The 12,490-nt window shown below is 44.3% G+C and overlaps 1 protein-coding gene across 2 annotated transcripts in view; it reads left to right on the plus strand.

Moving 5' to 3' along the window:
* Syne2 (spectrin repeat containing nuclear envelope protein 2) overlaps positions 1–12,490 on the plus strand; it is a 294,128-nt gene that overhangs the window by 192,036 nt on the left and 89,602 nt on the right. For both annotated transcript variants that reach the window (XM_026779484.1, XM_026779485.1), the window contains 5 exons: positions 114–305; positions 883–957; positions 2,413–2,523; positions 3,167–3,283; positions 10,816–11,046. In XM_026779484.1, coding sequence (XP_026635285.1) covers positions 114–305; positions 883–957; positions 2,413–2,523; positions 3,167–3,283; positions 10,816–11,046 — 726 coding nt within the window. The remainder of the gene's footprint in view (positions 1–113; positions 306–882; positions 958–2,412; positions 2,524–3,166; positions 3,284–10,815; positions 11,047–12,490) is intronic.

The following is a 12,490-nucleotide window of genomic DNA, read 5'->3' on the forward strand; positions in this document are numbered from 1 at the left end:
GTAGCCTCAGACCAGGGCAGTAAGTATCCTTTGTCCTAAAGGACACTGGCTCCTGGGAGCATCCAGAAGTCTTCTGTTTCCCTCAAATGATGCCCACAACTTTTTCTGTACAGGGAGAGATGGAAGGGTTGGAGGAGCAGATTCTGAATCTCAACCAGAAGAAGACAGACCTGTTGGTGGGCTTGAACGCGGCTGTACTGAACCTTCACGAGCACCTGAAGCAAGAGCAGCAAGAAGGAGGAGAGGGAGATGAGCTGCCCTCAGAAGAGGGCGGGGTCACCGAACAGGGCGTCTCAGGCAGGAAGGTAGGTGTGACTTTTGCTTAGGGCTGGTCTCACATTCCACGGGAGAGTGAATGGGTAACTTTCCACTGGAGCCACCTGCGATGTGGCCGCCCACAGTAAAGGAATTTTTTAAGTGAAAATACTCCACTCGAGGTCGTTTACTAGTGAGCTCGGATCCTCAGGGCGTGTCTGCCCTGGACCCTACCCAGCATTCTTACATCTGAGCTCACCTGAAGACAACGCTTATGAAATTCCACACACCTGTGGGAGGGCATCACTTCTGAAGCATCTGCTTTAGACTAGTCGCCCCATAGCAGACTCAAACGTGGTTCAGCATGGGAGACCACTCTGAGTCTGCATCCAGGAACTACACTCCAGTTGTTTGGGGGTGGGGCCGTGGGGATCATGCAAATGAAAGGGATTCCACAGGCGAGAAGTTTGGCTGGGAGAACCGAAAGGCACAAGGCCCAGAGACTTCGGGCGTGGGTGGACATTTGGGACAATGCATAAAGATTTAGTTACTTAAAAATGCAACCAGGCCAGGATGTGAGGCTAGTCTGCAGCCTGCCTACAGGTGCTCTTGTGCTGTGCCTTTTAGCTGACCAGAACAAGCTCCATGTCCTTCCTGCCCGTGGTCAAGGAGGAGGTGAAAGAAAGCTCCGTGAAGAGTGAAGTAAGGAAAACCCTTTTTTTTCTGTTTTTTTTTAAAAAAGGATTTATTTTATTATTTTTTAAATTATCTGCCAGGGTTTGTGTGGTGTGTGTGTGTGTGTGTGTGTGTGTGTGTGTGTGTGTGTGTGTGTATACATACCCATGACATGAATAAAGGTGCCTTCAGAGGCCAGGGGATCCCCTGGAACTGGAGTTACAGACCCAAGAATAGGTGCTGGGAATCAAATCAGTCCTCACAAGAACACTACATACTACTAACTGCCGAGCCATCTCTCTAGCGTCCGGGGAAACGGTCTTCTTGTTAAAACTGGCAAGGACCACATCTCTAAGTGAATGCCAAAGAAGACAACCTGAGACTTTTAAAGTTAATGTTGATTTCTTCAAATTGAGACCGAAGTACTTATTCGATTATTAATATTGCTTGGTTCATCTAAACCCGCTTTGCCATGGGAGAGTGGAATAAGTCTAACTCAGAGGTGCTTGTTTGTGTAAAAGAGTCCTCTTTTATGTTCACACTGCTGAATGCTCTTCTGGAACTTGGCAAGAATGAGATCTGGTGTGGTTTTTAGCAGATAGTTGTTTTGCATTGTCGGAGATTTGTTTTTGTTTTAGAGTGGTATTGTCAAGAATATGAGCTGTGTTTGCAGCTAATATAGTTGATCCTTACTGCTTCGTTGTGAGTGATTGAAAAAGACTTAACCTTGGCACCAGTTTCCATTTCATAACTCAAAACCCAGTGTTGCTCCTCCTACGTTCAAAGAAGCTAGCAGTAGTTTATAGGACTTAGGTATGACCACAAGACAGTCTTTGCTCATTTCGTAGATGATTTCATGGCTCCATTGTCACACAGGGCAGACCTTTTGTCCTGCCGAGTGTCACTAGTATCTGGTGTAATGAGTTGGTGGGAAGGACAACAGTTTACTTTGTACTCTAACCACCAGACAGCTTCAACTTCACGGTCTAATTATATCCTTTTGTGGTGGAGAAACTGCAAGCCTGGAGGAAGACCCAGGGCCCAGGCGAAGAAGACACATATGTGTTTTCATTTCAGGTGTTTAAAAGCTTCAGAACTGATACACGCAGAGAATTTGTCTTTGACAACATCGAAAATTACACGTTCATCCAATTGCAGGAGAGCTCCTGACAAGAAAAATAAAATGACCCCATTTAAGCTTACAGTTACAAAAACAGATCAAATTTTGATTAATCCCCTTTGTGGGACGTGAGCTTATTACCCTTTAATAAAGAAAACTGTGGATTTTGTTAGGCTCAATAGAAGCATGCACATTTGGAGACATGATTTAGTGCAGGAATTATATGGAGCACAGGGTAGGAGGAGAACAGGGCCCGTGGCAAAGTTGCCCAGTAGGTGGAGTCTTGTTTGAAGGAGCTGAGTAGCGCTCTGGTGATGAAAAGGAAATATTTCCCTTTGCTGACCGATTGGCCACTGTCTTAGGATGGACATGGGAGGGCAGAGCCACCGTCTGCATCCTGGGCTCTTCCGTGGAAGCATAGCAAGGACCTGGAGGAGGATGGGGCATCCTCAACCTCCGCCACCATTGTGCAGGTAACTGGGGGAGTCACCCTGGGGGTTGTCATGGCTCTTTAATGCCTGAGCTCTTTCCCCAAGATCCTCTTTATTCACCTGGCCCTCAGCATCCCCAAGTCTTCATTCACAGTGGCCCGTGACTAAAAATAAGAGATAGCAAATCAGAGGATTTGTTTGAAAAAATGGTTAGATCAGGAAAAGCTTCTGTTATGTTTTTTTGACAAAATTATACATGCTTAGGATACAGAGCATGATGCTTTGAAATATGGATGGATTGTGAAATGGCTAAATCAAATTCATTTATATATGCATTACCTTACATATTTATCGTGAGTTTATTGAAATACAATAATTTTAAAGAGTGAATACTGTTGCCTTTTTTACCTAGTTTTTTGTTGTTTGTTTGGTTTTTTTTTTTTGAGACAGGGTCCTATACACACATGGTTGACATAATCTCACACAGGTATATACACATAAATATAATAGTATAATAAGGTAAATAAGCCCTTTTAAAAACACTACAGCCAAAAGACTTTCAAAGATGCATACACAGTGAACTAACCGATGTACCTGGCTTCCCTAGCAAGCAGGCAAACTGTAAGTGAGCAGCTGAGGAAGAGGGGCTTCCTGGCAGCAGGAGCTGATTTTGTTTTCTCCACAGGAGGCAGATGGGAGAATTAGCACCTGTGACGCTTCCATGGCGCATATTATTGCACCAGACTCGGGAAGCACTGAGCCAGGCCCAGAACCTTCCCCGAGGCTCAGCCAAACTGCAAAGGTAAGACCCTGCCTGTCACCTGCAAGCTGGCTGCTCAGGTTCCCAGACCGGCACCCACGGTTGCCCACTGTTGTCTGACTTCTGCAATGCTTTGTGTGTTGAGCCCCCTGCAATGGCCAGCGTCCTCACGTATGCTGTCCTATCCCGCTGCGATTTTACCGTCTTTTATTTACATTTCCCACTTGCTCATCGATTGTCAGCCTGAGGTAGTTGTTGAGTTAATGACTAAGTGTTTAATCTGTGCACACAACACATAGAGGCGGTGAAAATGGAGAATAATGCGTATTGATCGAGGGATTGTTGAGAAAAGGCATTTATGCTCTTTGTTGCTTAACCATGAGATTCTAAGAGGCAAGTTAATACCTACCTTGTGTTTACAAAGGAGGATCAGATTCAGAGGGTAAACTACAGGAACTACAGAAGCGAGTAAGGAGTTGCCCCAGAACATTCCCTTCCAACTTCCTAATTTGAAACCCACCGCAGTTCTCAAGAAAGGTCCCCGCAGGCCACTGTTTCTAGGCTGGACCTGCTGGTTGAGTTGAGTGGACCTGAAGCTCCAAGGATCTTACTACATAGCTCCAGTTCTTTATGTCTCCTGATTTAGAATCTTGAGTGTTTAACTGGATGGCTGTCAACTGTGAATTAAATGCTTCTGTTTTCTTCTTAACACAGCTTTTGTGGGGTCGTTGGTTGGTTTGGTTGTTTGGTTGATTGCTTGCTTGCTTCTTGGTTGGTTGGTTGGTTGATTGGCTAGTTGATTGGTTGGTTGGATTCTTGGTTTGTCGGTTGGATGGTTGGTTGGTTTCTTGGTTGGTCAGTTTCCTGGTATTTGATTTCTTGGTTGGTTTCTTGGTTTCTTGGTTGGTTGGTTGGAGGTCAGTCGGTTGGTTGGTGAGTTGGTTGGATTCTTGGTTGATTGATTGGTTGGTTTCTTGGTTGGTTGCATAGTTTTTGGTTTTTTGGTTTTTTCTTGTTGTCGTTTTTTAGATAAGCTCACTGTATTTCAGACTGACCTTGGATATGCTGTATTTCTGACTTAAGGTCCCCAATGCTAGAGTTGCAGGCTTATACCCCCACACCCAGATCATGATAGTTTCTTGGAAAAGAGAAAGATCTGTTAAATGTCACCTCTGGCCACTGCTGAAACAGCTCTTTGGTGATTCCTAAGCTCTTCTTTTTCCTGCCTGGAGCTATTTCCATCTTATTTGCATCCCTCCTCAGGAGAGGGTCACCATAGAGATGGCAGCCCCTGTCATTGGTCATGTAGCGGTCTCAGTCTCTTATTTTAGAAGTTAAGAGCTTTGACCAGGTGAAAATTACAGTATTCTTAAGAAAATTTTGAGTCATTTCTTATCCATGTTTCATGAAAATAACTATTTGATACAGAAATATGTGACTCTAAGTCTTGTGTTAGATCTTTGTGTACGCTGTTAGGCGTTGTAGTAGAGGCTGTTACTGCAGTTACGAGATCTATGGAAGATGTGCGGGCATTTTTGGACTTGCACATATTAATATTTGAAATATTAAGGATATGTTTAAAGAAGATTTTGCCATGAAATGCAGCCATAGTCAGAAAATTAAACTTGAGATTGAAGTGAAGTCCTTTCCTACAGGTCAGAACTTTTGAGCTTCCACTCAAGACCCTTTCTATGCCTGAGGTTTTACTCAACCTGGGTGCACAGGTGTATAGAATAGGTAAAACATCGGGTATTTACCGATAATAAATCGCAAATGTATTTTAAAACAATTCTTTGAAGGTGAAGGAGATGGCTCAGTGGGTAAGAGCTCCTGCTGAGCAAGCACAGGTTCCTGAGTTTGAGTCCCAACACCAACACAAAAAGCCAGATGTGGCTATACCCGCTTATAACACTGGCTCTGGGGGTAGAAACAAGAGGATAGCTGGGACTTCTATCTTCAGCTTAGCTCCTACTCCAGTGAGGGAATGAGCTGAAGAGTGATGAAACAGGACACACAACGCTCCTCCCCTGGCCTCTATATATGCATGTATGTGCACATGCACACTAAAATTTAAAAAAAAAAAAATCCCCACAAGTTTTTTGGTATACATATGGTTTTACCATTAATAAAATATGAAAGCAAATTTTCATGCTAAGTGAGATTTACATACTTGATTATTGTTACATAAAGAATGCATCTTGAGCTGGACTGTGCAGGATGCAGCGCATCTTCACACTTTCTAGAGTTTATATTTTATTTCATCATAGTCGATGCTGAGGGCTGGTGTGTAGCTCGTTTGGTGGGATACTTGTTTAGTGTATAAAGCCCTGACTTTGATTCCATCACTTCATAAAACCTTCATGTTGGCATACACTGTCATTTCAGCACTTGGGAGGCAAAGGCAGGAGGATCAGGTATTCGAGGTCATTCTCAGCTTCAAAGTAAGTTTAAGGCCAACCTGAGTTACAGGAGACTGTTTTGAAAAAAAAAAATAGAGTCTAAAGAGATGGCTTAGTTGGTAAAAGTGCTTACTTGTGCAAGCATGAGGACCTGAGTTCAAATCCTCATCAACCATAATTTTTCTTTTTAAGGGATGGCTGTATGTACCTAAACCCCAACATTGGGAGTTAGGAATAGGCAGAATCAGCCAGCATGGCCAAAATAGCAAGTTTCGATTGGGAGACCCTGTCTCAAGGCAATAAACCAGAGAGTAGTAGAGAAGATACCTAGCATCTTGTACTCTCCTGTGTACATATGCGTGGGCCAACACACCTGCACACGTATGCAGGTACAACACACACACACACACACACACACAAACACACATTAGAAGATAAGAATGGCATTGGAACTTTGATTCCTGGTTTCCATGGGGGCATTTATCATAAGTCATTTGGATTTTGTCAAAAACCTTTTCCGAATCTATGAAGATGATTATGAGGTTTCTGTTTTTTTTTTTAAATCTGTTCATGTGGTTTGTTATGTTTCTTGATTTATGTATTTGAGCCATCTCTGTGTCTCTGAAATGAAGCAAACTTGCTCACAGAAACTGATAGTTCTGATGTGTTCTTGAATTTAATTTGCAAGTTTTCTATGCCCTTGTTCATTACGGAAATTTGTCTAGAATTTTCTTTTTGTTGTTGCTGTTATTTCTGTCTGTTTTAGTATCCGGGTCATACTAGCTTCATAAGAAGATCTCGGTGGCATTCCTTGTGTTTCTGGTTTTGGATTCATTTGCTAAGCATTGATATTAGTTCTTCTTTAAAGGTCTGATAGAAAGCACCAAAGTCATCTGCCCAGGAGTCTTCAATTGGGAGACTTTTGTTTTTACTGCTTTCGTCTCATGTCCTGTTATATATCTGTTCAAATTTCTATCTCATGTTGGTTTAAATTTGATAGATTATATCCATCAAGAAATTTGTTTATTTATTTTAGATTTTCCAATCCAGTGGACTATAAATTTTTAAAGGTATTTTCTAATGATTTTCTGAATTTCATTGGTATCTTTTGTAATCTCTGTTTCTCTCACCCTGATTTGGCTAAGATTTTTGTCAGTTTTGTTTAAAACTTTTCGAAGAGCCAACCTTTTGATGCTGGAGAGATGGTATAACACTGTCCTTCCAGAGAACCTAAGTTCAGTTCCCAGCACCCATGTTGGACAGCTCACAACCACCTGTAACTTCAGCTCCAGTGAGATCTAACACTTGTGATCTCTTTGGGTACTGGCTTACAAATGTGCATGCCCACACAGAGACTTGCACACATATGCACAGTTATAGCATCAATTCTTCATATTGCACTTGCTTATTTCCACTTCATTAATTTCTGGACCGGTCTTACATTTCTTTGGGGAGAGGACAGTTAAAGGTAGCCTGAGATAAGTTGATTAGCCCTGGACCTCGGCATTCCAATTTCCAATCAAATGGTCTTTGCAAACACAGCTTCTCTCCAGGAGTTCTGGTTCACAAACCGTTATGTTGGTATAAGAGCAGAAAACTTGGTACAGTAACAATATGGAATTTATACCATTCAGTGGCATTGAGTCTGTGCCAAGGTGTTTGGGGGGCATTTGTTGGTGTTGCATATGGTGACGACATGTACATTGTAATGTGCATATTGTGTGTTCCAGAATCAAGGCTTCAGTGAGATCACCTGATGTGAGCTGGACATATGTATTCTAAGTTGCATATTTGGAAACCAGAGGACAGTCTTTGAGAGTTGGGTCCTGCCTTCCACCTTGTTTGGGTTTTGTTTTGTTGGTTTAAAGCCAAGGGAGCCATGCTTTATTGATCGGTAGAGAAGTATTCTAGGTGGCAGGAATGGTGTGGCTTCAGCCTTGTTGAATCTAGTCTCTCCTAGCCATTAGCTTCCTGACAGCCTTACTGACTTGCCTCCACCTCTCCCTAGGAGTGAGCGCTGGGAATACAGATTCATGCTGCTGCATCCAGCTTTTTAGGTGGGGCTTAGGGGTCAAATCAGGTCATCAGGCTTTTAAGGCGATCATTTGTACCCATGGAGCCATCTCCCTAGCCTCATTTCATGTTTGATTTTTTTATCGTTGTTGTTTTATGTTTGATTCTTTTTTGGTAGTTCTGTGTTCAGAAACCTTTTATGTTGCCGGATTTTTCATAACATATACATTCGTCTGTGGGACTTCACTGAGGGTCACAACCTGTACATTATGGTCACTTTAGATCAGTGACGTACCAGAGCAGATGTCTAACTTGGATGCCATAGAGTTTGTGAAACTGTGGGGAGAGACAGATTTGTACATTGCAAAGTGCAATGAAATCAGCGATTGTATTATGGTTCTACTTAGGTGTTGGCTCCGGCAGTTTAAATAGACTCAAAGCAAAGCGTGTGTTTCCTCTTCTGTACTTGGGAACAGAGGATTTGTGGTGTGAGATAAGGATCTGGTTTTGACACCATGTCCATTGATTAGAAGTAATACCAATAAAAGACAGGAATCATTCATTATCAGAGAGCCTACAGAATTCTTATCTGGTAGCAAACACTTGTGGCAACATTTTTTAGCACCAAAATGCAATATATGAAACATTCACTGAAATAATTTCTGTCTCCAGGGTTTAGGACTAGCAAATAAAGCAGGGTTGCTGTTTCAAAAAATTACTGAGGACTTCTTAATATATTTTCTTCTGCCCGTAATAGGTTTCTCCTCCAACTCAGTAAAGCCAAGATTGAAAAAGTATAGCAACGGGTCGATTTGAGCAAAGCAACTCTCAGGGCTGGAGAAACTGCTCCCACAAACAAAAGCAGGGAGATTATATAGGTTATAGGCCAGGAGATGATGACGTGTCTGCCCGCCACAAGCTGGGTATGGTTAAAAACTTAAATGCTGGGGCGGGGCAGGGGGTATGACTGTGACTTGGGTGGCTGGCAACTTCAGGGGTGGAAGCTGCAACTGCCTCCAAGAATGCGTAACTGGGCTTTTTGGCACCTTTTCTTTGTTCGGAGACTCTGGGTGGTTGGGGCTTTGAGAAGGAGACTGGAATGGGATTTTCTGGCTAATGCAGGGGCCAGAGCCCTGTGACCTTGTGCTAGTGGCCCACCTGCCCTTCTCAGATATACTTTGGTGGGATGGGAGGCTATGAACTGATTGCCGTCCCTCTGCTCAGGGTTCAGAACTTAAAGGCGACCTTAGGGGATGCTTCTACATGAGAATCCCGAGGCCATTTCCAGCTCTTCTGAGGTTGCCTGTAATTGGTTTTTTTCCTTCTGCCGCCACCACCCCCCTTTGGACTCTGTTCAGGTTTAAATAAAGGCCACATTGGTCACCCACCTTGCTCACTTCCTCAGTACGTAAGGTAGTCGGAAACAGAACAGCTTATACTGCAGCTTAACGTTTCGGCCTGCCAGAGGTGGTCAAATAAAATTTTGAGTAAATTAAGAGGAGGATAGTTTTTACAGGTTCACCCGTTGGTATTAACAGACGATGCAAGCAAAATAGGAGATCTCACTGTCTTTGCCACTAAGGTATAGTCATACCCCAAAACTGGGAAATAGCAAATCAGTTATTTATGTAACTGATCAGTTACATAAGCAGGCTAGAAACTGATGTCTGACAGTCATTCCCACAGATTTTTACTTTAACAAACACCACTGAAGCCCGGAGCAGGGATGGGCCTGGTGTAGGAGGCTCAGGGAAAATACTGGGAGAAAAAGAAGGCATCCTTCAGAAGGTAATCATTGAAGGAAGCTATAAATATAGGTAGACGGAGGCAGAGAAAATCTGTTGGTTTTATTTGTTGTGTTATTGTTTGAGGGATTTAGGGGTGCTGGGGATCAAACTTGGGGCCTCTCACATGCCAGGCAAATCCTACCACTGAGGATGCCCCCAAACCTAAGAAATAGCATTTTACTAGAAAAGAACAAACCCATGTAAAGTTAGCAGTGAGTCAGGAAAATTATGACCCCTCCAAGGTTACACTTTTGAGGTAGGAAGTTGTTTGTGAGCAGCTCCTGTTGAAATTCTGTCATTTGTCCCAAATTATGCTTTATTAGATAGATGCTAACAAGTTGGCACACAATCTTCAGTGGGAAATGTTGCAACTGGTTTTAATTCTAGTTAGCACAGAATGTATGGAGACAGAGTGTTTTTACAGATCAGAATGCAAATCTGTATTCCTGAAGGGATTTCTCTAGAAGGGCCAATGTCCTTGAGCATTCTGGGAGAGAGTAGGAAGAGGGTAGGTCCCGCAGTGTCCGGCAAATCTGCCATGCTAAAATCATCCTTACCTCCACACTGAAACTAACAAAATACATCTGGGAGAAAGTTTGCTCTTGTATTGGTAAGAAATCCAGTGGTTTCAATACACAGAGGATATATCATGCTTGTATTCAAACTTCACATTAAGGCAGTCCGTTCTTTGCGAGTCTAGAAAAGCAAAAACCATTTTAGGGATTTCTCCCTGGGGGGAGGGAGAAAATGTGTGTTACTCCACCAAGTTCAATACCGGACCCAAGCTGTTTTGAATAGAGAGAAGTTTAGATGGCTAAAGAAAAACAAAAATTGACTCTTGCTGCTTGGGAGGATGTTACAGTTGTGTGGCAGGTTGCAGTATTTTATTAGCCCTGCTGGCATGTTTGTTTTTGTTGTGGTGGTTGGATTATTGTTTTTGCTTTTGGGGTCTTTTGATTGTTTGTTTATTTCTATTTGCACGGGGTCCACAGCAGTGTGAGCCTTGCTTCATCATCAGGTGTCATACAACTTTAAGCCCTGGTCAGTTCCCTGAGGGGTTTGGGACACACACCCTCACACACACACTCTCTCATCCGCCTCCCGGGGATTGCCACTCTCCACCTCTGTGCCCGGGAATACTGTACCTGTGTACATGCAGACTGGCTGCCTGGAAACCTGGCCCGGCAGGTCACGTGGCAGTTGCTATGAGTGTGGAGGTGCATTTTTCTTTTCTTTCTTCCTCCTTCTTGTCCTTATTTTGTTCCGTTTAATGGGAGGGAAAAGGATTGCAGGTTCCCAGGTCTTTCCAAGCCCCAGAGTAAAAGCCTTGGATTCCTGGCTTCTCACTGCTGGATTACCTTTGGCTTCATTTTAGGGTGCCACACCTCCCATTGAGGCTTCACCTCTGGACTTTCCTCACGAGCAAGGTGCGTTTGAAGCCACCGTGGAGAGAAGTAGGCCTCAGCCGGCAGAAGTCCTCCATGTCTGCAAGACCCAAGTGGCCGAGCTGGAGCTGTGGCTGCAACAAGCCAACGTGGCGTTTGAGCCGGAAACATTAGACCCAGATATGCAGCAGGTGGTGGAGCAGGAGCTGGCTGGGTGCCAGGTAAGCCGGCCAGGCAGGAGGTTAGGGTTTGCCTAGTCACCCATCTCCTGCCAAGATGGGGCAGATTGCTCTTAAAGTGACAGTATGTGTCTCCCATGCCTCTGAACCTCACATTTATTTTGGCCTCAGCTCATAGTTTTCACCGTTGAGTCTTTGAAATTCTTAATGTAGTCAGTCCCTTTGAGGGGACAGATGTGAGTAACAGCCCGGAATCCAGAATCCAAAACCAGCCCCGCCATAGTAACTGTGAGCGTGGACCAGTTTGTTTTTCCACCTTATTTTTCCCCTCCAGCAGAGTAGGTTAGCACACAGAATTCTTCTGAGGATTGGATGAGATGAGCTCACGGTGTCTGGTATTAAACTGTGCTCGACATTTGCTGTCGTTTTTTATTTACGGTCGCAAGGGTTGCGTATGACTAATTAGCTCATCAGAACGAAAGTGAACGTCATAACGTGCAAGATTTTCGAAGACCCGCCTAAGAGAGCTTTGCGGACGGGTGTGTCAGCCCCATGTGCTCCGGGCTGGGGAGGTGTGAGAACATCAACTTCCTTGTCTGAAGTCACCCTGAGGATAGCCGGCCAGCTCAGTTCTCTGTCTCTCCAGGGAGGGGCTGGGATGACGACACCTCAGCAGTGTGGCTGCTGTCACAACAACAGAGCTTTGCTGGCTGCTTACGGTGGCCTCTCGCCAGGCTGTGTCCAGCAGACCAGCCTCTGCCTCCTACCAGGGATGGAGACATCTCCCTCCTGTCTCAGTGTCCCTCAGGCACTGGCCCTGCCACCAGAAGCTCCTCCTACAAGAACCTGTCCCCAGGGTTGGGGTAGCCCAGCCACCTCCCTTTCATCAACCTGGAACTACTTGCATGGGGGGGGGGGGTGACGGGGCTGGGGATAGTTCTGTTAGTCAGTTGTAATAGTTGGTCTACCCAGACACTGGCTTTCTGGTCGACCTCCCTGGTGATGAAGTTAAGCACACCAACAGATCAGAGCTGCACTAAGTGGTACCTCAAGTGTCCCCAAGCTCCATAAGGATTGCTATCAACCAGATAGACCTCATGCCCATGGCTTGGTCACCACCAGAATGCCCATCCTCTTGCTATTTTGCACCCATTTTGAAGAGTGGGGGACACTGCAAAGACAAGACATGCCCACCAGGTGGCAGTAGCACCCAATAAGGTTGCTGTGGGCAGACCTGGGGGAATGTGACTCTACCACCAGGTTCTTCATAGACACTAAAGGTGGAGGTGGGGAGAGTGGATTTCCAGATTCCTTAGGCATCTGTCTACATGATGTACCAGGACAATGGAGAACCTGGATCCAGAGGGCAGCAGAGGCATTTTATAAACTTGTCTTACTCGTGGTGTATCTAACAGATGGAAGATATAGCTTTCAGGCTCTCAATGGCTGAAAATGTGCTTTGTTTGAACTACATTTAAAGGTTATA

Source organism: Microtus ochrogaster, chromosome 1 (assembly GCF_000317375.1).
Source record: "Microtus ochrogaster isolate Prairie Vole_2 chromosome 1, MicOch1.0, whole genome shotgun sequence".
NCBI classification, from domain to species: domain Eukaryota; kingdom Metazoa; phylum Chordata; class Mammalia; order Rodentia; family Cricetidae; genus Microtus; species Microtus ochrogaster.